The 27,290-nt window shown below is 39.4% G+C and overlaps 1 protein-coding gene across 2 annotated transcripts in view; it reads right to left on the reverse strand.

Moving 5' to 3' along the window:
- The window catches only part of npy2rl (neuropeptide Y receptor Y2, like), a 52,233-nt gene that overhangs the window by 20,700 nt on the left and 4,243 nt on the right, over nt 1-27,290 (reverse strand). Inside the window, exons 2-3 of one of the 2 annotated variants that reach the window (XM_028039244.1) lie at nt 5,024-5,265; nt 4,761-4,893 (exon numbers count right to left, since the gene is read on the reverse strand). In XM_028039244.1, the coding sequence (XP_027895045.1) occupies nt 4,761-4,893; nt 5,024-5,212 (322 nt within the window). In that variant the 5' untranslated portion in view covers nt 5,213-5,265. Of the gene's footprint in view, nt 1-4,760; nt 4,894-5,023; nt 5,269-27,290 lie in introns of both variants that reach the window. The other variant, XM_028039243.1, reaches the window with a different exon arrangement.

The following is a 27,290-nucleotide window of genomic DNA, read 5'->3' on the forward strand; positions in this document are numbered from 1 at the left end:
TTCTGAGATGAAGCATCTTAAGAGATCCTGATAATGAGAAGAAAAGGTGAGAGCTGCCCTGAAAGCATCCTGAGACCATTCATGTGTGGAGTGTGTCCACTACTCCACCTAAAAGCATCAGTGAACAAAGAACAGGATCAAAACACAACCCACCACTAAATGTTTTAGCAGCATGCTTCAGCGCCACATGAAGAAGTAAAAATAATGAAATCAGAATATTTAAAACTTTAAGAATCTTCAAAAAGGGATAACATTTACCGTAACATCTGAAAAAGAGTTTAAAAACACAAAAGTATGTGAAAAACGAGTTTGATGCGATATTCTGGCAACCAGAAGTTTCTCAGAACAAACTATCGTCTCTGTTTTCATTTATTACAGCCAGCAGTGACGTTTGCTTTGCATCTCATTTTCTTAGCATGTCTCAGAACAACACACACTCTAGGTCGTTCATTTCACACACAGGTAAACTCTCACACTGGGAAAACAACAACAGCTCCATGTGATTATTTGTTTCTGCGGTTCGTTAGGAGCCGGCCGGCCGGTCGGCAGGACGGCCAGTCGAGCCGCAGCAATCCGGTCGCCTGCTTTCTTTTTGTTTCCTTTAAGTTTGGTGAAAAGATCATCCTGATTTCTCCTGGTTGAAACAATCTTAGTTGACCTTTGTGTTGCACGAAGACGTGGAATGAATCCTTTTAACTTTGAATAACATTTAGAAACTTGTTGCTGTTCCTTCCTACTCTGTTGGAGGTCGGTTCTACTGATTTATCTCCTGCAGTTTTTCTTATTTCTAATCACATCGTTAGCAATTAATATTTAATCTTCCAGATTAAAAGCTCACATACCAAAGCATTACTCTGCACCTCATTACAACTCATCATCTGTACTCCATCAACGAGCTCCTGGTGCATATTTATGCTTTTTGTCTTACAGTTTTTATTGTTTAGGCGCTAATTACAGAATACTGAGATTTAGTTTGTCAGGTTTTAATCAATTTGTTTCACCTCCAAAATCTAATTTTATAAACTGCCGTCATGTTTATTGTTCAAAAACACTTTTGAATTGTCTTCAGATGAGTCAGACTACAGACGATCCTTGTGTCACCTAAATATTTGGGTCTTTAGACTCTAGAGACTTTAAATTGGGTTGATTAGGCGGGTACATGCGAGCATCAGATGTAGAGGTGTGGGATGTGTGAATCACGCCTGTTCACACTCAGATGAATAAAGTGGAGGTGAGATCGCCCGCCATGTGCTGAAGCAGATGACTGGGAAAGTGTTTGCAGCTCTGAGGTTCTGGTGGCGTTTTCTGAATATTTAAAGGTTTTCAGCCTGAAGATTCAGTGGTGACTTCACTTCTCTGCCCTTTCACGGATTCGGAGCCGGCGGTAGGCAGCGTAGGCTGATCACTTTGAATCTAAAGGCACTTTGATTAAAATGAAATAGTTACACAACTAATTACAATTACTTACTAGGTAATTTCTCTACTAAACCCAATATTAACTATTCTTCTCTAAAACCTTGGAGCGACTAAAAGCAGCAATTATTAGTAATTACAAAAGAGGAAAGGAGGCATCAGCTGACTCAGGAAGCAAAGGAAGAAAATGACAAAGAAGTGAGATAACAGCCTGACATGTGGTGTACCACAGGGCTCAGTCTTACCAAATAATCAGGCACTTTTTCTGATGTGTCTTTTCACCTCTATGCTGATGACATTCAGCTCTTCTCAAATTTTAGAAAAACTGAATATTTAAAGTTGTTATTCCTGATAAAATGTATCAAACATACAAACAGTGGCTCTGTGAAAACTACTTGCATGTGAACAATGAGACTGAAACTCTAATAATTGCCTCTGAGACCCAAATAACTTGTATCATTGTCTGGGTTTATTGGCCTCTTCTGACTCCGTCATGTCATTTTAGTGCCATTCTCATGAATTAATCAGAAACATTGTAACGAGGTAAACGGGGCAGCAGTAGTGCCACCGGTCGTACTGCCACAGAGCTCCATTAGCATTTAAAGAGCTTCCAGCACTCTGGCGGCAGCAGGTTTAGACGCTTTGAGGATAAAACTGTCAGCATGGCATTTATTTTTAACTCATTAAGGTAATGATCACCTGTTAGAGCCTTTTGTCAGTTTTGCTCGTATAAATGACAAAGTCTTCTGGAGAGAAATGCTGAGGGCACAAATGTAGGTTCTTTGGACGTTGTGTTCGGTTTTCTCCCACTGCGCTCTTCTTTCTTTCATTTGGGAAATGATCCAGATTCACCTCACTGATTTTTTCTTTTTAATTACAGCCAACAGTGACACAGTGTGGCAGTATCTAAAATTACACCAGTCAAACGCAATATGAGACAACTACTGAGGTAAAGTTAGCTTTCCTGCGTTCAGTACAGAATGGACTAAAACCCAGTAGGTTTAGAAGTGCTGGCCTCCATGGGTGGAAAATATAACAAAATATAAATTTTTTTAAAGTAATTATGACTTTTGGCGTATCACAAACAGCTAATTTTTAGTTGATAGGAAAATTATAACATATTTAGGCCAACATGTTCAACTAATCCTGGATCCCTTCAAAGGCTGGTGAATGGTAATGAAAGCCCAGGTTGCTTTTATGGCTACCTTCAAGCAATCTGCATTGCTCTCTCATCTCCCTATGTTGTCTATAAGTTCTGGTCAGGCCAGTTTTCTCACCAATCAGCCACAGTAACAGAGCGGTCAGTGAACCAGCTTCAGTTACGTTTGGTAGTGCGGTCCACTACCAAGCCCTCCTGGAAAATTAAATCAGCATCACTCAATTATGAGGTTTTTCTGTAGCAGTTCTTCCCTCCTCTCAGCTCTCTGTTAATTTGCTCAGATTGAGCGCTCAGTGCGCAGCCAGCTTCTGTAACAATGACGCTTTGTGCTTCTGTATTACCTCTTAAATTTGAAAATCAGATCAAATTACTTGAAATTTCCTGCATCGTATTTGAATCTAAGCCCATGTACCCAACCAACACTCTGGTGTATTGTTACACCTCTAATGGAGTTGTTTTTAATCATATTTACCGTATAAAAAACATTTTCTGTTGGTTTAACCTCTAAGGGTCCAGATGGCACAGAGAATGAATTCAGCTGGACGGTTCTGTTTCTTGGCAGAAAACCTATTAAACACACATTTCTGTCGCCTTTTGTCAGCTCCTGCTTCACTTGTTTGGCGTTTTTTTCTTTAATCACATTTGATCTGATGCCATTATGATCCGACTTTGAAGTTCAAAGCGAGAAACGAACCGCAATTATAATCAATGCAAAGACTGTGTTTTAGTGGTAATGACCATCGGCCTTCTCCTGCCAGCAGGAGTCAGCGGACCAACGGCTTCCCGTTCCCCGAGCCGCATTCAAGAAACCTCAACCGACAGAAATCTGCATATTAAAAGATTTAGAAACAACAAACGATAAAATTCAAATTCATGAATTCTTTATTTATCCCAAAGGGAAAGTAAATGTCATAAAACGTCACCATATGTGTAAGCATTAGAGTCCTGATGCATGTAGGCAGATATTAATGTTAATCCATGATAAAACGCTGAAATATATGACTTATTTTAAAATGCATCTGATTATCATTTTAAAGACCACAGTGAGTCACTTTTTATCTTTGTCTGACGTTTGTTTTGTTTTTTTGTTCAGATTAAAAATGAACGTGACTCATTAAAAATAAGCAATCAGGTTCATTTGATCAAACAAAAACAGAAAAGTGGGGCTTATGCAAGTGAAAGATCTTTTTCCATGTCTCCCATCATTTGTGTTTCTGGTTAACAAAATAAGTCAAATCTGCCTTCAGTAAAACTCATCTTCAATTGTTTTAATACCTTCATCACCAACAGAGCAGAAATCTGGTTCATCGCTGCTGACAGTTTTATTTCAAATCAGCAGATCAGTCAGTCAAACGGCTCAAAGGTTTTATTCTTTCAAACACAACAGAGCGAACATTCATTTAGATTTCTGTCACCAAACCACGACTTCATCAAGTCCTACATGTTTTAGATTAGCTCAGAGCACTTTACACACACTTACATCAGTTTCCTTTAAAGCCATCTCACTACATATGTATGTATAATTAATGAACATGGGGACCTTTAGTCCCAGGAGGAAATGAAAGAATCTCCACAAACAGAAAATTTAACATGCAATCCCAGGCATGCAACATGAAAACCCACTTCTGATGGGATTTACTTCAACTCTTCCTTTCAGAGGGAGGAAACACAGAAATGATCAAAGAAAATCTTCAAATCTTGAACAGAAACTTTCGAGTCAAAGTTTTGATTTTGCCCTTATTTATAAGAAATACAAGCTCTCATACTAGAGCTTGCCATGATTGGTAGGTTGTTCACATTTGTAAGTTTATTAGCTGTTAGCTTCCTCATGAAGATTATTTACCAATCTGACTGCTGTCCATCATCATTGCATAAACAACTAAATTATTCCTCTAAACCAAACATGACCTTAACGAGCTACTAACTGTGATGCTAACACAGTTGCATGTCATGACCTATTACGTCAAACCCAATAAAAACAGACGTTAAGAGACGCTCCATTGCTAAAAACCCCATTCTGCTGTTATTGATGCATTAACTGAGCTCCTGTCTGCACTTCCTGTCAGATTTCCTGATGTATTTCTGTCATGTTTACGTCCAGATGGAAATAAAACACATGGAAGTGTTTAAACGATGACTGACAAGCAGCTAATTTAGCGCTGAGCTGTGTGTGTGTGTCTAAACATACCAACGGCCAAATTAGCGATGAAGAAGTTGGTGACGGTCCGCAGTGTCTTGAAGCGATAGATGACGTAGATGACCAGCGAGTTACCCAGAACCCCCAGCCCGATGATGGTGCTGTAGGCCAAGATCAACACCACCTTCAAACAAACCAAAGCAAACAGCTGTCAGACGTTTTCACGCTAATGTGAAGCGAAATGTAACCTTTAACCTTTTCTTTGCTCCAATTAAAGACGGAGGATGTTCTGGGAATAGATACGCGACCCGCACCTGAACGCTCAGCAGTCGGATGGGGTCTTCTGGAAAATTCACTCCCTCGAATCCGGCTGGCAGAACCGGGGGGAGGATGCCGATATTTGGGGGGTAGTCATGGTAACCGAGGTTGTTGGGGTCGCCGTCAGGCGGGGGCAGGAAGTGAAGCTCCTCCTGCGTGGCGTTGACTTCACCCAAAGCCTCCATGTCCAGTCACACGCGTCCGGCCAGCAGCTCCATTTCACTGCAGCTCGCTGCGCCTGCTGGACGGAGGAGAAGAAGAAGAAGAAGAAGAAGATAAATGACGGGTAAACGGTTCTGTTTACGGCCCAGGCTCTGATCAGGGTCATTACTGATGAAGGATGCTCTCTGGGGTTTCAAGAGGCACTTGGGGAAATGTGTTCAGCTCGGCTGTATTTGTGGCTATTGTTATGAAAAAAACTCAGTAGCTGCTGATGCTTATTGAAGAGGAAAACCACAAAACAGAATCATCTGCATGCAGATAATTCTGGTCTGAAGTGGATCATAATTACTGACGGCCGAATCAGGTGACTGAGTGACAGGAGCCTCTTCCTGGATTAAATACTCCACTAAATTACCAACCGGTTCCCACGACGGATCGCTAGTAAAACATCACTGCACTTTATTTTTTATTACATTAATTTGTCTTCTTATTAACTAATTTAAACAAACAAACTGAAAATATGTTTGATTTTTTCTTTTTTTTAATTTCCTTTTACACTCCCGCTTTTTACTACCCTAACCCTACGAATAATTTCCATAATTTTTTGCATTTTTTTCTAAAATGATTCAGCTGGATTAAATCCAGCTGTAACTGACTTTCAGCTTTAATCCATCACCGCCTGCATGAATCAATTCATGTACAATTACAGGTAAACAGACTGTTACTCTGGGAAAAACATGTATGATCAACATAAATGTAGGTTTTTAGTATGCAAAATAGCAAGTTTTAGTATAACTGAGCATAACTGCTTCATGCTGGTGGAGTGTTTCAACACGGTAATTGGTGTGTGAGGAATATATTAAAAAATGAGTACGGTACAAGTATGGCTCAAAAAAATGAATTTCATTTAAAAAAGTTCAGTTTTTTGTTTATAACTCATTCCAGGATGTGAAATATTTTTATTATATAAACTGATCAGACACAGAATTAAATATTGTCAATTTGAATTTTTAATAAAAATCCAAATTTGTGTCTCACAAAATTTGAATATTGTGAAAAATATAGAAAGGTGAGTGGAAGGAGAAAGTTTGGTAGAAAAATAATGTACTGGCATCCACTCTGTTTTTTACTGTGTCTTTATTGCCATGGATAACTAGAAATTAGTCAGATGGTTATGGATTATCACTAATCTGATCAGATTATGTGCAGGTTGTTCCTCTCGGTCAGCAGAGCAGGACGTTTAATTTCAGTGATGAAAACGAGAAATCCTAAATTAGAGTGAATGTCAGCTTCTCCGTCTCATCTACACTTCCAGTTACCAGATTATCTGACGGGGTCGTGTGAGCCATAATCTGATATTCCATGTTGCTTTCTAGGTCAACGGATTAAGAACAGAACAGGTAGACTTGACCTGTTTTTTTGTTCACGTGCATTGGCAATAAAAAAAAAGAAATGGGTTTCATCTTTAAAAACCAGCAATGGAACTGGTCTGACATTTCAGTCAATAATCTGTTACTGCCGAATCAAACTGAGGGATTATTGAACTGAAGCTTCAGAATAAAGTTCAGCCGTTTGTGATTTTTCTTTGAAACATAAAACTTCATTGTTCTGGGATAAGCTGATTTAGGGCCTCTGTCACTTTAAATCCAAATCAGCTCCTGCTGGCCACGCCCCCAATTCAAGGCTTACACTCGCACATGAAAATGGCTGGAAACCACAAATATACAACTGTACATTTTGAAAAGCGGAAGTGGAGCCTCCTGCACAACCAACCAGAATGCAGAAAGTGGCTTCTGGATGGTAAGCCAACAACAACACACTTTATCTTTTCCAGCAGCCATTGTACAAAGAATACAATTGTAAAACCAGCTGATCAAATGTGCTGGAGCTCAGCTTGGGTTGCTAGGTGACGATGTGCTCAGCTGGGGTTGCTAGGCAACAGGGGAGTGCCTGCTGATTTGAGACGTTTCATTTTCAAGACCCCAGAAAATATAAACTTATTGTCAAAAGCCGGCTGGGTGTTTTTATTTTTTAAGCATTTGGGTTGTTTTTAGGAGCAGTAAAGATTTTAACGGAAGCAGAAACAAGCAAAATGTGAATTTTTCCTCAAAGCTTCATGAGAAATACATCAGCTACAAAGACAATGACACGAAGCCAAATTCACTCCAAATTAGCTTAAGGGCAACAAAGTCAATGCTTTGGAGAAAACAGCATTCAGTTTTCTTCTGGTGAAGTCGGTCGGTTATTGATCAATCAGTCTGATATTGAAAAGCGGAGCTGCAGCCTCTCTGTGCGTCCTGCAGCACTGAGTACCGTTACACGTCTTCTTTAAGTGACTGAACGCTGGGAACTGGCTTTAAACTCTCCAGTTTAATGCCGCCCTGAGGCGTCTCAGCGGATCTCTGAGACTCGATGAGGCAGAGCGACAGCAGATGGCGGCCATACTGGGCAGCTCCCCGCAGCCTCAGGCTGCTAATATCTACAAAGAAAACACAAACTAGGCGTTAAATAAGCTTCTACTGACGAACAGCCTGTGGGCAGAGGGAAAGTTACCTCAAAGATTTGGCGTATTACTCAGCAAACACAGAAACCGTTAAAAAGTGAATCTGCAGCTGAAGATTAACTTCCAATGAATCATGGAGGATAAAGAGAGACTCCTGAGTATCTGTCATTACGGCTCAAAGTGAGGATCTCAGAGGATTTAAGAGGGAAAGTAGCAGCCAAGTGACAAAAGCAGATCTGGATTTCTCAAAGACGGAAAGACAGGAATACATCTGCTAAGACTGTAAGGAGCAACTGCCCTCCATCAATCTGGAAACGGACAACAAGTTGGGCAGAAAACAGTTTAAGGGAGTCAAAGTTTTCGATTTGTCTTGACCTCAGTCTGACAGAACATTTGTGGGCGGAGCTAAAATGTAAAAAAATGGCCTACAAACCTGATTCTGTTGCACCAGTTCATGTCAGAATGTCTGCAAACTGTTTATAGAAGTTAGAAATCTAAAATCATTGATCCAAGTCGTTTAAATGCTGATCCAACCAAATGTTAAGAATAAAACACAAAGTTTTCACATCCTGACAGATTCTGCTCTAAAGTAAACCTGTCGCATTAATCAATTAATCAATTAATCACATTATTTTCCTCCTGATTATTCATAATTTTTGAAGGGCAAGTTTGTTGACAGCGACGTCACAATCCATTTTATTTATGGTTTCAGTTGTGTATGGCTTTTATTTCTCTTATATTTATTGTTTTTTTATTTTGGATATTTTAAATATCTTCCAGGTCCAGTGTGGAGTATTTTTTTACTAAATTAAAGTTTGTCAGTCTTTGTGAGGTGGCACCACTTCGCCTTTAGTGCTACATGTAGATGTTGGTGCTGAACGTGTCGGTGTGTAAAACTAACTCACCTCTTTAACCTCAAACACAGAGACTGAAAGTTAATCTGCAGGTTACAGGTGGGACCAGCTGACCAGCTGGGAAGCTTTTAACAATCGCTACACGTACAGATGGGACCTGTCTGACTGGCTGCTGCGCAATGTAGGCCAGATAAGACCTTCACACACACACACACACACACGCACACACACACACGCACACACACACACGCAGGGCATCATTAAAATGAATGCAGCCGCGCTGTCAGAACCCATGTGGGATTAAACCCTCCCATCAAGCCGCTTCACTGAGCGAGTTGTCCGAGGGCGTTCAGCTCGGGATCAGTGTGATTGATTGATTGATTGATTGATTGATCAGTGGCGGCGCCCAAATCGCCACAAAAAGCAGCAAAGACACTTTTACAGGCTCACCTCATAAAAGGTCTCACAGCTCTTTAAATAGAAACAGAGAAAAATAAAAATATCCTCCTACACAAGGCGTCATCTTCAGGCTCCTTCTCAGGTTTTTACTGGGTTTTCAATAACTGGGTTTTTATTTCAATTAATTACAACATAAATAAAAACATAATTTAATACAGGAAATGATATTTTAAAGGCCTCTTTGTTAAACCGCCTTCTGCTCGACGCTTCCGGCATAAATTCATCGAGGCGTCGTAAACCTCCAGAGGTCGAAGTGATGACATCACAAACATCCTGAAGGTTTATTGGCTGGATTTCTATCATGTAAATCTGTTTGTTCTCATCCAACGTGAGTTCAAGATATTTGAGTTTAAATAGAATTAAAACCCTCCGGTCCGGTGCAATAACTGGGTTTTTAGGTGATTTTTATCTGTTAGAAAGGTTTATTCTTATTAGATTATTATTTATCATATCAACAATTTATTGTCTTGATAAGAAATTTGATTCATTATTGTCACAATAAATTTCAGTTAATGTTAAAAAAACTCACTGAACTGTTTTCTGCACCGTAATGATGACATGATTTTTAAAAAAGTATTTATGGGTCTATAAATGCTGCTCTATGTAGCTATACAGTTAGGAAAAATAAAAGTAATCAATAGTCTTTTAGGATTATTTTTAATCATCACTTCAACATGATGATGTAAAATCAGTCCCACTAAGACTAATTATGCTGCTACTGGATGTTCAGATTATCCAATAATGAATCAAAGTTTGTAAAAATGTGAATCAGTCGTTCAGGAGTGAGAATAAAACCTGTAATTAGATGCAAGACTTTGAGCTTTAAAGAGGCGACACTAAGCAGCTGTCAGACCTTCAGCTTTTCTCTTCATGTTCAGTTTGTTTACTGTTAAGAGCCAGATATTTTCTCCACTCTGCTCTAAAAATATGAGCCATCAGCTGCACCAGAAGAGCCCAGTTCTCCCAGTTTGACCCAAACTCAGGCTGACGCTTCGGTTCGGTGGCAGCTTGGCCTCCTGAGTCGCTTCTTTCAGGAATCATCTGTTTTTTTTCTGCTGCAGACATTAAAGCTGCATCGACACGAGGGAGCAGAATCACAGACTGATGTTGGAGCTCCATGTTCCACTTCTTTGACTCGTTCTTACAAACCCTCTGAGTGCAGCGGAGTATCAAACCAGCTGCAGCTCAGCCGCCTGCACTGAACACTTGAGTCTGTCTGTCTGTTGCAGGACTGATGAGTGCAGAGAGGCGGGGGGTTGAAGTCAACCTGACATTCCTATGGCTCAGAATAAAAGAGTTTCACTGCTTTGTGGAGTCACAGTATGAATTATTTTGAACTTGTTAAAGCAGAAAACATTTAAAGTGGATTTACTTCAGACTGTTTTGTCTTCAAAATACTATGTTTTCCAGTTTCTGACGACCAATCAAATAGGAAATCCATAAATTAAAGTGTTAGCCTTCATTATTTTCTATTAGAAATCCAGCAGTGATGCACAAATCTGTTTTCTTAAGACGCATCAAAGTTTTAAAGCAGGTGTTTTCAAAGGTCAAAGGTCATTTCAGGGCCTCAGTGATTTTGTGGAGCAAATCTGAGTTTGATGCAGATGAACATGAGTCTCTTTTTGTTTTAGGGTGACATTCTTACAGATAAACAAAATTGATTAAAAATAGAAGAAAAAAAACAAGGAGTTTTTTAAATAACTTCTTAAAAAAATGAGTTTTTTTAAATTAACTGCGATCAAAAAAACTTTGATCGCAGTTTTCAGGCCGATTATTGGTCTGTTTAAAAGATAGATTTGTTTTATATGTCACAATGCAGCTTCAATATCCCAATTTTATTTTATTGAAAAACATTTAACAATATCTGTGAAACAATGTGTGAGATTTGTCACTAGTTGCTTTTGAAAAAAGGTCAAAGACGGGTCGGAAAAGTCATTAAATATAGCAACAAAAACCCGGCAGATCAAACGGTGGAGATAAAACTGCTGGAAAAGGTCAGCAGAAAGGATTCACTTCACATGAAAGTAACGGCCGATTGTCAATCACCAAAATAAGGAAAATCTAATAAAAATGTGAGGTGAAGCAGAAATAATTTCTCATTTATTATCAAAGTTTCTGTATCCACCTTAATTTCATAGCTAATAAAATCAAAAATGTTCAGGAACTTTAACTCAAAAGTACATTTGGGACAAACAGCTGCTCAGATAATATAATATACTTTATAAATTACATTCTTTTCAGAAAAAAAATAAACTTTTACAGTTCAATTTCAAACTGAGACTAAAACTAATTTAAAAAACATTCAGGTGAGTAAAAACTCAACTTCTGGTCTAATATGAAAACTCATTTTAGTTTTTCTTTTCACTTTGAAACTTAAACTTGTGTGAAGAAGTTTAATTTTCTTACATTTTAACACCAAAATGTAGAGGTAAAGTGTATAAGATAATTTGTTGCATCTTCTCCTGAGTCTCGTTTTGAACATAAATTAGTTGTTTTATTGTGTAAACAACATGGTTTAAGTTCATCTATTGAGTTATGCGATTATAGGAGGATTTTCTGGCTTTTGATCCAAGTTTCCATTTTAACTGTTGGACTGAAGAGGAGGAATAAAAAAATAATAAAGGTGTAAAGTGAGGCCATGGATTCCTCTGCTTAAACTAATTCATTGTCATTCTGAGCTCCTGAGTCTTCAGTGATAACAGGAAATGACATTTTATCCATTCAGAAGGAAAGCTGCGGCAGGAACAAAGTCTGCACAGAAAGAAGAAACAGTTTCTAACTTCAGAGGATTCATTTCCCAACAAAAGCCTGGTGAGTTTTAAGCCTCTTTTTGAGAGTCAGCACTGGAGCTACAGGCTGCAAACATAATCCCTCAAACCAGAACCGGGCTGCTAATGTTTCCTCTGGATAAAAGTCTTTAATACAAACTAATGTGACTTCGCTTAACCACGGCTCTGTCTCTTCTCACCTTAAAGTTTCCTCCAGAACAAATCCTATTAATGGTTTTCTCCTGCTAATCCTCTCCTCACACCTTGTACACTTGTTGACTTTGACTCAAATTTCACATTTCAAGTTATCTCCTGAAACCAATATGCACTTTTTCTAATTCTCACAAAGCAAACAGACGGTCGGTTTCATTAGTTTTACTCTAGTGGCTCCACAGACACTCAGCAGATGGTGGATCCGGGCAGATTTGCTGCGGACGGTTATTTCTTCTCTCGGGGTTTACGGGGTCAAACCGAAGAGATGAACTCATAGTGACTCATCATGACGAGGACCATGTAGCGATTCAGAGCCAAGCAGTCTGCACCCGGTTCTGCAGATGAAATGATTTGGATTCTGCACTGAAGAAAGAGGCTCCAACAATCGCTCCGGTTTTTACCGCTCAGAACAAAACGTCCACAAAAAAAACTTAAACAAAATAGCAAAACTTAAATCAGCTTCGGTAAATCCTGCTTTCTATTTAGGCTTTGACTCTGTTCTACATTACTGTAAGCATGGAAAACATGATTTTTTTTAATTAATTTTCACCCAAATAATAGGAAAAAAATGTAAGTTAAAACGACAATCAGCGTGTCGATTAGACAGAAAGACGAAAAATTGAGTCAAAATAAATCCTCAGAGGGAACAACCATTTCCTTACACACTGTAGGATGGTGCAATATGGGATGAAATGATATCCTCTCATATTTAATTACAGTGGCTGACAGATAAAAACACAGTAAATGACACATGAATGTTGGAAACTCCAAAACACAAGAAACCAAAAGTAACAAAAGAATCTGCAGAAAAAATGCAAATGGAAACAAAAGCAAAAGGGAAAATATAAACGCTGCAAACTGGCTCCACAAAATGGAAGACCTCCAGACCACCAGGGGGAGTCTGGAGTAGGAAAGATTATTAATACGCTGCTGTTGTAAAAGATGTGATGTTTTTTGTTTTGGAGTTTGAATCATTCATGTGTTTGCAGCTCGTTTTGCCTCGCCTGCAAGATGCTGAAGGAAGAATCCAAGTCCTAAAATGTTCTCACAGGACTCACCGAAATCTGACAGTGGATCCAAAGAACAAGATGCTTGAACTAGAAAGAGGTTAAAAGATGATTCTTCTGGACAGATGAGTCAAAAACTGAATTATCTGGACCAGAACAGAGGAAATGTTTGGCAAAACCAAACAGCATTCTAGCATGAAGCATGGAGGTGGAGGTGTCATGCTTTGGGAATGTTTTGCTGTATCAGGGGCATCAGAAAATCCACCAGGAAGTTCACATTAAAATTAAAACTGAAGCAGAGCTGGGATCCCTGGAAACAAACAAACTGATAACAAAAAGCTAAAAATTAAGATGAGGTACATCCTCAGCAGAATCCAAGGTCAGAGGTCAGACCTTGACCTCATGAGATCCGGTGTGGGGACTGGAAACAGACTGAACATGAAACAAACTCTACAAAAAAGTCGCTCTTTTCATGCTGCTGGCAGATTCCAAATCGTTTCACTTTGAAACCTTTCTGAGTAAAACTCTGAGCTTTCTGTTGGTAGTTTGGGAAAAATCAATGAACCAAATTACATTAATGAACTTTTTCAGCTCCTGAAAATAAAACCGGCAGAGACTTATGAGCATAATTACCACTGGATGAAGTATGGAATCACTGCTAATAAGGCAATTAAAGAGGGGCAGAAAAGCCTCGTTACACATTTCATCTCCACTGACTGAATAAAAACAGACAAACAGGAAGGAAGGAAATGATTTCAACCAGATTCAGTCCAAACTTTAACTTCTGAAAACAGTCACAACAATTTCCATCAAAGATTGGTTTCAACAAACTCAACATGCACTTTATTTACACTGAAATGTTAAATAACATTTAACTGCATTGTATATGTGAGCTATAAACATGCAGGGCTGCTTGGTCAGCTGCAACTAGGAATTTATTATCATTTTTTACCTTTAATTCACAGGAAAACCATCGTAAATAATTTAGCAAAAAGATTCTTCAATTAAAAAAAACTGACAAATGATTCCTTTTCAAAATCAGTAAAAAATATCCCTAAAGATATTTTATGACGACAGCAACTTCAAGTTCATGTTTTTCTGTAACAAGACGAAGCAGAAAACTAAAAAAATTCTTACCAAGTTCAGTCCAAAAGGAAAAATAAGTTCTAGAAAATATCTTCTCTTCTATTTACGCAGCAAAATAAATAGAAGTCAAAGTACATTTGCCTCCCAGTCATCGCTCTTCTAACTTCAAACCAAACTACAGCGGCTCATTCCGGCGCTAACTCTCAATCGGGATAATCGATTGTCCTAAAGAGAGCCTGGTTGGCCCAGTCCAAAAGGTTCATTTGGATTCTAATCAATGGTGGAGCTAATTCCCAGTTGACCCAGTTTGACTCTCGTTCTCCAGACATGTTGGCTGATAAATATGATTATTTAACGCAGAATGTTTGGAGCCCAGAATCATCCAGCGATGATCCCAGAGCAGAGGGACTCCTGTGGAGTGGTAATGATGCAGTAACGTGATTTGAGACGGGCCACCGAACATCAGGCCTATCAGCCAAACAACAACAACAACAAACTGCTGGGAGGATTTTCCATTGAAAACCCAACTTTCATTAAAATTTACACCAATCTGAAGGTGCAAAGCTGTGAAATGACTCAGGAGCTGTTGTGTTTGTTTTTGTTCCTTCATGCCAAACTATTCTGGTTGTCATGATGAGTTTTGTGTTTTGAGAACATTTTGTTTTGTTTGTGTTCGTTTGGATTATTTTCTCCTGTAATTAAGAACCTGTGGTTTGGTTTGTGTTGGTTTTTAATTCTTGGTATTTTTTTAAAAAGTTAATCTGCAGGGTTTTATTAGATCAAATATAATTGACTGGGTTTTTTTCCGTCTCTGTGATGAAGCTACAATAAAAGATCATAATTTTGTTTACATCTTCCATGTAAATCTGCTCTTCATCTTAGAAAAACAGTGTTGTGAAAACACCCTGAGTCATGCCGTAGTTATTATGTCGACTATTTTGGAAACTGAGATGTCTTTGTCTCTTACAGAAAGTCAGTTTTTTCATTTATTTACTTCGTTTTCACATTTCCCAAACTCCGTCTCTAATTAGTCTCTTGTGATTCGCCCTCCGCCCCAATTCTCTGGGGCTTGAGTCAAAAAGACTTTGACCTTTGAACTCAAGTCGCACCGATATGAAAATTTGGTCCAATATTGATATTCAATATCCATATTATTGCTATAGTCAATATTTACCAATATTATATATATTTCAGACATATTTTTCTACCCATTTGTCATTAAATCTCGACATTTTCTCTCTACATCAGTTATAAAACCAAACCTTCTAAGTCTATAAAGCCAATAATAATAAATAATAATAATAAATGTCGTCAGCGGCAACAGCTGGTTGGTTCATTCACTTCCGACTTGATTGTTTAAAGAATTACATATTATTTACTTCATACAAAGAAACAGACAAAACAATAACTAAAAATCTCTTACTGCTGAGTTAAAAACTAAAGTAGTAAAAATTACTACTTGATGTTTCAAGTTCAAAAATTACTAAAAAAGAAGAAAAAAAAACAATGAGACATTTTCCAAACAAAAAGTTCCTCCACCACATTTTCCTGTGTAAGGAAATTATGTTGGTAACCATTTTTACCCTGATTACAAAGTGATGGCTGCACAAAATCAGTCTGAGGGCCACAAATGGCCCCGGGGCCACACTTTGAGACTGGTGGATTTCATGTTTGCACACCTGTTGATCCACCTTTCCTAACAAACCGTTCTCCATCAGTTCTCCTGTATGTCAGTATGAAGCTCAGCATTTTGTGTGGATGAATGTAAACATGGAAGGTCAGATCTGCTATTGTTTCCTGAAACGATAATGGCGTCCAGCGGCGCCGTCCTCCACCATCGCAGCACCGTCAGACACTGAATCAAGGACAAAAGAGTCAGACGGAGGCGACAGCAGACCCGCGGGTCCGGCGCTGCTCTCACGCAGGAAGTCTCACCATCAGCATCGACCGCTGAACGAACGCAGAATCCAGAAGCACAGAGGTCAGCTCCTGTTAAATCTGTTAAACCTCCCTGGGAGAAATATCTGAGCAGGGCCGACTGGGAGGGGCCCCGAGACAAAAAGCAAAGGAGGACGGATGATCATCGTCTGCAGCCTGCTCTGCCTCTGCGGTCTGAGCGTAATCACAGCTGCAACAGCGAAACGGGACCGATCCCCTCTGAAAGCGGCTCATTAGGAGGATTTAATGAAATCGCATCAGTGTGCATCATTCAGAGCCGCCAGACCAGGGGCCACAGATCCACTTCAGCTCAGATTAGTCCGGAGGAACCAACGCTCTGCACGAAGAGCTGGAAACTCAAACAGAGAAGGAAATGATAGCAGCACAACATGTTGGAGTTAAAAAATTCATGAGCAAAGTGTCAAATTAGGTCATGATGGAGGAAAAGGGTCAGTCTGGGTCTGTTGTGGGGCCCGTTTTGGTCCCCTAACCGCATCAGAAGGTAACAACACATGCAGGTTTAAAACATCCAACTGATGACTCAACATTCCTCCAAACGGACCAGAGGAAGCAGCTAGAAGACGGACCAGCACATTTTATTAAAATATCATAAATGGAAAAGAAATGTTTGTTTTAGTAACAATTCCTGGGTCGGTTCTGGTCAATCCCTCACCAGAAGCCAAGAAACTGTGGAGTCATAAAGGTCATATTTAAAATACTTAAGTGTTTTTTTTTTTAATCTTGACGAAAATTCAACAAAAATTTAAAACACATCGCATTATGTGTGCATATTGATTTAATATAGTAAAGTATATAATAAAGTTATAATATATGAAGTTATGCATTTTTAAAAAAAAACTAAAATATTTGTGGAGCCCAAAACCTGCCGCCCTGGGCTAGTGCCAATTATCCTTTTTTTTAAATAAAAAAAATGGATAAATAATAAAATAGTAGCCTTAAAAAACTAAAACAATAGCTTTAAAACAAGAATGATAAAATTGGTGATTAAAAAAAAATTTATATCTTTAGAAAAGTTATAAAAATAATTGCTTTAAAAAATTAATGATAGCTTTAAAAAAAATAACAAAACTTATGTATTTAAAAAACATTTAAGTTCAGTCTGATGCCTGAGAGTAAAAATTGTCAATATTTGGTTTGAACTTTTCATGCTTCCAGGAGTCAAATGGCTTCAAAAACCTCGATGACCAGATGAAACGTCTCTGTGACGTCAGCAGGCAACAAAACATTTGAGTTTCCTCCAAAGCCCAGAGACGGGTTGGAGGGTCGTACTGGGAACCAGCGACACGGGACTGGAAATGGCCTCTGGATTCCACAACGGCTCCAGCCTTCAACACACATCACAGTCCTGCTCACAGAATCCTCCATGGCTTCTTTAAGATAAACGCTTTTAAAAAATAACTTTGGTTCCTTTCAGGATGACGACTGAACACAAAGTCAGAGGAAATGAAAATAAAGACCAATCCGACAGAAACACCAGAAGGATCGATCGATCGATAATCGATCTGCCCAACAGGAGCAGCTGAGCCTCCTGCTGTTTCTGCTAAATGAACGGCCAATTAAAAACCAGCAGGTGAAACTAAGAAAAGGTTCTGGATGCGATCCCGTCCCGCTCCAGATGGCGTCTGCTTCTCAGGATCTGTGATTTCAAATGCCAAATTTATTCAAATGTCAGAAAACAGCTGCAGGAGGAGAAATGATCGCTGACATTTTAATGCCACTGAGTAAATGACTTCGATTTTTCTTTTACATTTTACTGGCACAGCTTGAAGTTCCAGACATTTAGTAAATGGATGCTTTTCCTAAAAAAATAAATACTTTTTTAGAAAATGGTGGTTTATTCTCATGTCAGTAAATTATCTGAACCATTTTTCATAATGGACTGATGACAGTGACCTCACAAAGATGGCGGCCAGAACACGGATGCTGTTGGCAGGCTTATCTGGAGGTTCTGGGAGTTTTGTGGATGTTTGAGGCCTGAATGTGTTCAGTTTAGGAGCAAAATGTTTTCATTTATCTCTAAAATGTTCTGCTGATCTGTGGAAACGCTTCTTATAATAAAACATTTAATTTTTCATTATTTCAGTGCTCAGATTTTAGTTTTTTTCTACTCATTCATTTTATGCTTCAGCTTTGCACCTTTATAAACAGAAAACCAATCTAATATTTAATAAAACTATAGAAAATGGAAATATCAGAACCAAATCTGTCAGATAAACCAGATCTGGTGTTTTCCTGCCTTCAATTCTCAACCAGATTTAACTAGATCCACTCCTTCAAAAAAAAACTCTCTCTCATCAGTCGACAGAATATTTTCACAAAAGTCATCATTTTTAATCAAGACATTTCTTGGTGGAAAAGTCATCTTTCCTCTGGGATTCGTTCTGACGGACTTCCTGGATGAGTTGGACTCATTTTATTGCTGTTATTTCTGGGAAGAATCACATCTGTTCCACAGTTTTCTCCTGTGTGCAGCAGCAGCAGGTTTAAGGGATCCTTTAGTCGACTTCATGTCATCAGACGGATCTTTTTTATGCTGTTTCTTGGATTACATCTTTGTACACTTGGAGTTTGATTTAATTGTAACTTTTTACCCATCATAACCGATTTCTGCAGAAAAAGCAAAAGAAGCCTGGCGGGGTTTCACTCAGGCAGGCCGTCATCAAGAGCAGGATTTATTTTGGGGAGAGAAAGACGAGTTCTGCTTTTTAAGATTTTCTGCACACAGGTGGTGAACAAGCAGCTGCTGCAGGTGAAACGACTCCTCCAATCGTCTGCGCTCATCAGGATTTAAGGTTTATGAGGAGTGCATCATCTGATAATCAAACCGCCTCAATGCTGCATCTCCTTTAAGATAGTTATCATGTTATATAAATTATTATATGAAGAAAACGGTACAATACTAATACAGGAGGAAGGCGGGAAGCAGAAATGAAATACGGCAGATTCCAGGCCAAAACGGGAGACTTGACAGGATATTTTAAGGTTGGTTAACTCTAACCCACAAATCATGTGATTGGGTGAAAGATTTCAAAGTTTGTTCCAAAAGCTAATTAAGGTCCATGTAATAAGGTTGCTTTCCCAGACATCAGGAGTACAGAACAAATAAGTGAATCTGCTTGAGGTTATTTAGCTGCTTAATGAGGAGAGTTTCACCTCAGGCTCTGACGAGCAGCGAAAGCAGCAAAAACATCTTAAATCTCACAGTTGGTGCTTCAGACGCTCAGCTCAGCGACACGCGCCGCCGCAGCCAGGCCTCTCGCTGCTCTCTGGGACAAAAATAGAGGTGCTGGAAGTTACAGGAGAGTGAAAAAAATGGAGTGGTGAATAAATCAGCGGACAGAGATGCAGATTTAAATGAAGACAGAAAGAGAATGCATTAGAGGGGGGCAGAGCCGTTGCAGGGGAGAAATCTAAATAAAAGGAGAGTGTTGAACATTAATCAGCTCAGCTGGCCCAGGGAGTTTTTAGCTCTAAAGGTCTGAAAAGAGAAGCTGAAATATTCAGAGGTTAAAAGCAGAGTAATCTTCCTACTGTCAGACTTAATGTCAGCGGTAAAGCAGCAGATTTACTGCTTCATGCTTTCCCTGCTTCTACAGGACAGACAGACAGACGACAAGCTGGAGGGTGAAGGTTCAGACTGATAGCTGAACGCCATGTTTCTATTAAACAGCTCAGATCAAACCTCAGATGAGGAGTTCATGTTCAATTTATAGAACATAAATATAGTCTGACCGTAAAGTAAACTGATTGTCAAAGTTTATCTTCCTAAGCGGGAGCAGAGCGGAGACTTAAGACCCAGAATGGTCAGTCAGACGGCAGGACGCGGCGCACAGCGCCGGCAGGAAGCCGCATCTATGAAACCACAGGAAGTTCATGGATAACAGAGGAAATTATTTAACTCACATCCCAAACTAACAGATGAATATTTTACTGCACATGTTGGAGCGGCTCATTCTCAGAGAAACTCTGACCAGCTTAATGAAAACCTACAAAAAACACCAAAGGTTGAGTTATGGACTCTATTTCCAGAGTTGGTAAACTGCACAAGTTGGAATCACGAAAAATTTATTTGCTTAATGGAAACAAGAAAATTCTGAGTTTTTCAATATAAAGTTTTTACGCCAGATTGAAGTGGTTTTTCAGATGCATCTAAATTGGTTTCTTTAAATAAAAAAAAAGCAATGGAAACATTTTCATTTCACACGAGTCACACGATGAACAACTGGATGTTACTACTGGCAGAAATGACAAAGAAGACAACAGGAAGAAGATGGCGTCGCATGTTATTAATAACTTATTCATGTGTGACTTTAACTGTGTTTATTATTTAATGGAAACAACATAATTACAAAATTGTGTTGTTGTTTTTTTTCAACATTATCAGAACATCTGTAAAGTTTTCTACACATTTGTGATGGAAAAGCAGGTCATTAGGTTTAATTTCTGTCCTTAGTTTGTGTCTCAGGGGATTTACTGAGTACAAGACAGGAGCTTCATCTGTCTGCTTTGTTGTAGTAATTAAGTGAAATTATCAATAAATCTGTGTTTATGCCCCAACCTTCACATTCAGTCATCAGCTCAGGCAATAACAGGCAGAAAGTGAACACAAGTGGATAAAATTAGCTTCTTCTCCAGAGCAGTTAGACTCACCCATGGGGTCAGAGGGGAAAGGAAAAGGATCTGGACCGAATCAGGTGATATAAACTGAGGTTGAACAGGTTAAAGCTTTCTGCTGCCCTCAGCAGCGGCTCCCCCTGCAGGCCACATGGCCGACGGTTCGTGTTGCTGCGCTGCATCAAAGCTGAGCTGGACTGAAGTGAAATTAATTGGAGGAAGGAGGGAGAGGAGCCGTGACTCAGCCTGCTCACTGTAAATGTCAATACAGGCCGGCAGGTAAACGGCCCGGAGCTCTGCTCAGCCGGGTCCAAACGGATCAACGAGATTTTATACAATATGTATGAAGAGGCGCAAAGACAGGAGCAGAATTACACATCAGAACCAATCTGTATCAAACCCAGAGTCTCAATCAAAAACCCTCAAACCATCCAGAACCTGGCTGGTTTTCAACATGCCACCAGGTTCCTCATCCACTGTAAAAACTAACAAATGTCATTAGAAATTAAAACAAACAAAAAAAAAACCACGTTCAGCTGGACAGCTAATTGTCCCAGACGCTGTGATAAATCATAATATTACAGTTTTGGGACCATTTTCAAGTAGCATTATGGTAAAAATGGCATAATAATAATAATGAGAGATGTTATTCTCAAAGATCATTAAACTTTAAATTCTAATAAACATTTAACACTGCATGTTAATATTCTAGTTTCTAGTATATATTTACTCATAATAAGTTATATTTTCTTAGCATCAAGCTTTTATATCTTACTGAGATAATTAAGTACAAAAACACTTAAGATAAGAAAAATATTCTAACATAAAAACATCTTGGTGAAATAAATTACATAAATCTCCTTAATTTAATATATTTAATCTTACTAAGATTTCAGTTTTTGCAGAGTGGAGCTGGAAGAAATTTTAAATATCCAAATATAAACAAACAAACAACAGAAACAACAAATAATCTGAAGAATAAAGTCTCTGTAAACAAAACTGTCCTTCAAAAAACGAGTCAGTGGAAACCAAAACACCAAACTGGAGACTTTTATCATCCAGTTTTTGGTAAAAAAAAAAAAAAAAGAATAAATCATGCAAATGGAAATTATGGAGTTTGTTTTATTTTATCATGCAATCAATTGGTTTATTGCTTATTGCATCAGATTTACATACAAGCAGATCCTTCCTTTCTTGCCATGTGTTTGTAATTTCCCAGTTTACCACAAACATAAAACATCCAGTAGATCATGTTAAAACATTCAGACACGCTGGCGGTATAAGATCCGCCGGCTGCAGGTCCAGACTGCAAATTATTTTCTCCAAATTTAATTATGTGACGTATTGATGGGGTAAAAACTGTCCCAGTAACGCACTGCGAACTGGTGTCATGAAGAAAAACATGAAAACCAAGAACCCTGAGGGGGGAAGAGCTGAACAAATGGACTAAGAGCATCAATAAAAAAGGAAAATATATTTAACCTACATTTACCAGGCAAGGCAGCGGAACAACAGAACCATTGGCCATCTGGCTAATAGAGCACGCATAACCTGGGTGAACCTGGGCGGTAATAGGTTGTTGATAAGGAGACAAACAAGGCATTTTATGGCTTTTTGCTCCGATGAAATTGTCTGTAACCTGGATCACAAAATCTGCTTTAATTAATTCCCCTGATAGATCCAGGAGGGGCGGGAAGATTGGCGCAGCAAGGATTAATGGAGGAGAGGACAAGATAACAGATAGGTGGGTCATAAATGAGAAAGGGAGAGAATTTTGATGAAGTGGAAATGTTGAGCCGGTGAGTCATCCCAGTTCCCTGCTAGAGGTTTGACCTCTCTGCGGCTGGAAACCATTTCCTGACAGTGTTTGTTGCTCCTTATACGTCTAAAGAGACGGCGACAGATTACCAAGAGCAACTAATGAGAAAAGATTGAAGCAGAAGTGAAGGTAAAGCTGCACAGCCTGAATAAATTGGGCTCTTTGTGTTGGTTGACATGGCGGACATTAAACGCGACCTTAATTAACCCTTCGACCTCGTTTCCAGCTCTGACTGACAACACGCTCCAACGGGCGCCACGCCACGCCACGCCACGCCACGCATCAGGAAAACCACGTCAATGAACACAAACATGTTCGTCCCATTTAAACACAGAGCAGAATCAACCGCCCAACGTCTAATCCAGCAGACATCGTGTAAGCTGATGTGGTGTAAAACTTTTTGGAGAACATTTAAAATGATCAGGTGTTTGATTCAGGTAGAGGCCACCAGCCGCTCTGCCACCGATCATCTGTACAAAAAGGAAATAGTTTCACTCAGAATGGGAACGCTAATGCTAATATGCTAATAACAAATCCAGGTTTTTGTTGCCAACTTTGAAAGAAAAATTGATTCCAGGTACAAAGGAGGATTTGGGTCGTTGAATATCAAATAAAAAGCCAAAGTAAATTTCCACAAAAAAAACTCTGAAATTGTTCCCACATTCACAGGAAAAAACTTAAACATTCTGTGGTTTCACAAGTTGTAAATGTGCAAAAGAAAATTATGATTTTCCAAAATTAAAGGCATATCGTCTTTATTCCTAGACAAAAAGGAGCCCGTACCATAAACTTACTATATAACTGGAGATCTGGATGTTTTCCGATGTGCTGGTGGAAAGTTGAAGCTCTTTCTGTACCAGAACGTCTCACCAGTAACACCTGAAACTGAAGTCACACCTGAGACAGCGAGGAGGAAGGTGTGACACGCCTGAATCGATGCTCCGCCTGGGAAATGTTCGGATGAAACGACCTGAAGAAAAGCTTCAACCTGAGAGGACTTCACTCCACTGCAACCAGAACCTTCTCCAGTTCCCTCCAGTACTTTGGTTTTCTGTCCAGCTGCAGAAATAAACTCTGAAAACTGACAAGATCCAGTTGAGAAAATCTTATGATTTATTTTCATATTTAGTTTCAAATCTTTCACTTTTTTGTTAAACTTTCCTTTTACTCCTCGTTTTCTGCTGTTTAATTAATAATTCACTCTTTCTTGTTCATTAGCGCCCCCTGCTGGTCCTAGATTTTGTGTTGCGTTTCTTAAATCCAAATTCCCAGTAAGAACGTATCGAGAACTCCCACTAAAGATGGTTTTCCCACTCAGACAGTCGGATTTCACCCAGTAAACTCAGAAATATCTACGTGGCTCCTTTCTCTAAGTGTGAATCCCACTAAACCAGTAAAATACAAAGAACTAAAATTAGTCAACATTTTTAAGTATTTAAAGAAAAAAAGTCGATATATTTAGCACTTCCACAATCTCAGCAGTTTCCTAACTCCTAGTTTAAACATAATTCCCAAATCAGCGCTCCGACTTCAGACAGACGCAGCGTTCCTGTCGCTCCTGCTTTGACTTAATCCGCCTCACTGGATGGCTGCGGCGCTGTGCACGGCACAGAGACGGCCCGCTCCGTTCTCAGCCGCACTGATGTTATTAAAGCTCCTGACAATGATAATAACATCAAAACATCAAGATTTTTAGCCAAAATGTAACTGTTGTAAATACTGATGCTGAACTCTGCACTGCAAAAATACAAACTATCACCAACTAATTTTGGTCCAGTTTCTAGTGCAAATATCTTAGTGCATTTGAAATAAAACAAAACTAACTTGAAAGTAACATTTCAGCGATTTTTAGCTGATTGTTTTAAGTCAATGATTCCTTAATATTGATGAAAAAGTTACAAATTATTTCACTTAAAACAAGATATTTTTCCTATGTTATAAATAAAAATAATCTGCCAATAGAAGTAGAACCTTTTCATTAATATTAAGGAATTGTTGTTAAAACAAGTTCCTGACAAATAGTTACTTATCAGTTTTGTCTTATTTTAAATGTATTTGCTGTAGAAAATAAACCAACATCTGTTTATTAAAACCTAAACAATAAATTCCTGGAGGTTTAACTTCTAATTAGTTAACAAATATTCGTATTTCACCGCACGACTATTTTAATTGAAGGCTCACTCTCCCTCGTTCATGTTTACACTTGACAGGTTGTTGCATTAGCGCCCCCTGCTGGTCCTGGATTTTGTGTTGCGTTTCTTATGCTGGATATTCCAAATTCCCAGTAAGAACGTCCACCTTTAATTAAATTAGGCCTGTCATTTTCAAGCTCTGAGCCTTTTCCAGCAGAACTTCAGTGCTGTGAAATCTCCCTCCCTGCGTTTTGTTTTTAGTTTTCTGTAAGGAAACGGAAAAAGGGTCAGAAATAAGAAAACTCTGACGGGAAAGCAGCAGAACTGTGAGACATTTTGTCGTGTTTCAGCCTCGCAGCGGCTCGGTGAGCTGCATGAGCAGCAGAGACGCGTGTGGCCGCCTGCTGTGTGACAGCGTTAGCATCACTGATGCTGCCGTCTACAAGCCTTCATGCCTTCCTCCTCCTGATGCTGCTGTGAACAGCAGCACAAACTTCCTTTACAGGAGCAGAGGAGTATTACTGAGGCCATGTCGCTTCTCAGAGTGGAGTGCAGAATGATGCGTTCTCTGCAGCGCAGAACCAAACGATCCAGGGACCGGAACGGGAAACATAAGATTGCACAAATTTGCTTAATGTTCTGAAAAAACACATTTCCCAATAAAAAGTTTTGTGCTAGAATTTTTTCAGACGAATTAAAACAGATTTGTTTTGTAAAGCTTCAACGGAAACACGTTTTCCAAATCACACAAGTCACATGATCAACAGCCGGATGTTACTACTGGCGGAAACTACAAAGAAGAAAACAGGAAGTAGTATTAAGATGACGGTTTGTTTTTATTTTTGTGCCTAGAAAAAGTTGAGTTTGACTTTTGAAAGCTCTTCTGTAAAATTGGCAACTACAATTTCCCCAAAACGTCGCAAACGGAAACGCTCCCAAGTAGGCGGGGCTTGTCGATCCAACGCCTAAATAAGACGCCGACGTCTCCTCTGATTGGCTGAATTATCAAAATATATGTCATATAACTGCTGAGGTGGGCAGAGAACCCAAAAATTGTACTCAAGCAAAAGTAAAAAGTATTTCATAAAAAATATACTCAAGTACTGGGTAACTGATCAAATTAATAGTCACTTAATATTTAAGAATTACACAATCAGATCAAAATATTACCTTAAGTGGAAATTTAAATGACAATAATTAATATAAGTGACAAAAAATAACAAAATCAGGCAAAATATTTTTTTCAGTCTCTTTCAATAAAAACTTAGGAATCAAAAACTGCAGTCTGGTGAATTTTTGGTTCAAACATGTTTGTTCTTCATTCAGTAATTTACTCAAGTAAGAGCAGAAATACTTCATAATAAAATTACTCAAATAAAGGTAAAAAGTACAGCGTAGTAAAAATACTCAAATACAACTGAGTAAATGTAACTAGTTATAATATCCAACTTTATTTAACTGTCTGTCGCTGTCATGATTTTCAATAAAAACCGCATGCGAACAAGCTTATTCACATGTGATTTTTATTTAATTTCTCGTTTAATGAAAACACGGCGGCTGTGAAATTGTTTGGGTTATTTTCAACATTTGTAGGATACTGAAAGATTTGTGCATATTTGTAGTGGAATCGATTGTTAATCGATTAAAGCAGTTTGTCAGACTGCAGGTGACAACCGTTGGGTTTCCCTGCTGCTCCGAGGCGAGCCGCTCCGTTCGGAACCAGCAGAAACTGAAATCCTTTTGTGTTTGGGTCGATTCCCTGAGACCGGCGGATGCCGTGTCAACGTCTCCTTTAAGGAAAGAGTAAAAAGTATTTTTTTTACTCTTGTGTCCTGTGACGCGAGTAGTCGGTGTTGACAGTTGGAGGACACTGAAACAGGAAGAAAAAGAAGACAGCCAGAGGAAAGAGGGCGATGAAGATAAACCCAGATCTGGCTCCCTCCTCTTCATCACCATGCTAACAGCTACAGAGAACTAATCCTCATATCTGATCTTTCTCTCTTGTCGTGTTCGTTGTGAGCCTGAGAGGATAAATATCCAGACCTTCAACATATGATGAGACAAAAACAAAAAAAACTCCAGAGAATCTTTTAGACGGCGACTTTGATGGCAATATGTGCCGCTGTCGCCCGGAGGCAGCCGTCGGATCACGTGCGTGGTGACGGGGTGGTGACGGGGTCCGCGGGGTTATGCGCCCCCCGGAGCAGGGGGCGGAGTCTCCCACTGACAGACGGGAGATGGAGATGTGGCGGGGGGGGGGCGGGGCTAAAGCAGAACGCTAGCCGCCGCGTGGGGATGAAGCTCAGCTGCCAGCAGTCATCAGATCACTCTCGCTCTGTTTGTGTCCGTGTTGGCGTGTGTGTGTGTGTGTGTGTGTGTGTCTGTTTGTGTGGTGATAAACCCCTCACACTGATTCCTGTGACTTTAACTCCCTGACATCTGTATCCCAGATTCAGTCGTTACGTCGTGGTGAAAGAACAGAACATAAGTAAATAAACCTCAGTGCAGCCTGGTCTCAGCTTCCCAGGCGTTGGGCTGTGGATGTGTGTTGGGATCTGACAACCCACGGTAACAGAAGGAGGGTGGGCGGACGGTGGGGCGGCGCTGCAGGCTTTCTCCTGGTTATGTAACCATGTGAACAGATGCAGCGGTCACCGCGGGGTGCCGCGCCCGGAGGGGGACGGCGG

This window comes from Xiphophorus couchianus, chromosome 14 (genome assembly GCF_001444195.1).
Source record: "Xiphophorus couchianus chromosome 14, X_couchianus-1.0, whole genome shotgun sequence".
Lineage (NCBI taxonomy): Eukaryota > Metazoa > Chordata > Actinopteri > Cyprinodontiformes > Poeciliidae > Xiphophorus > Xiphophorus couchianus.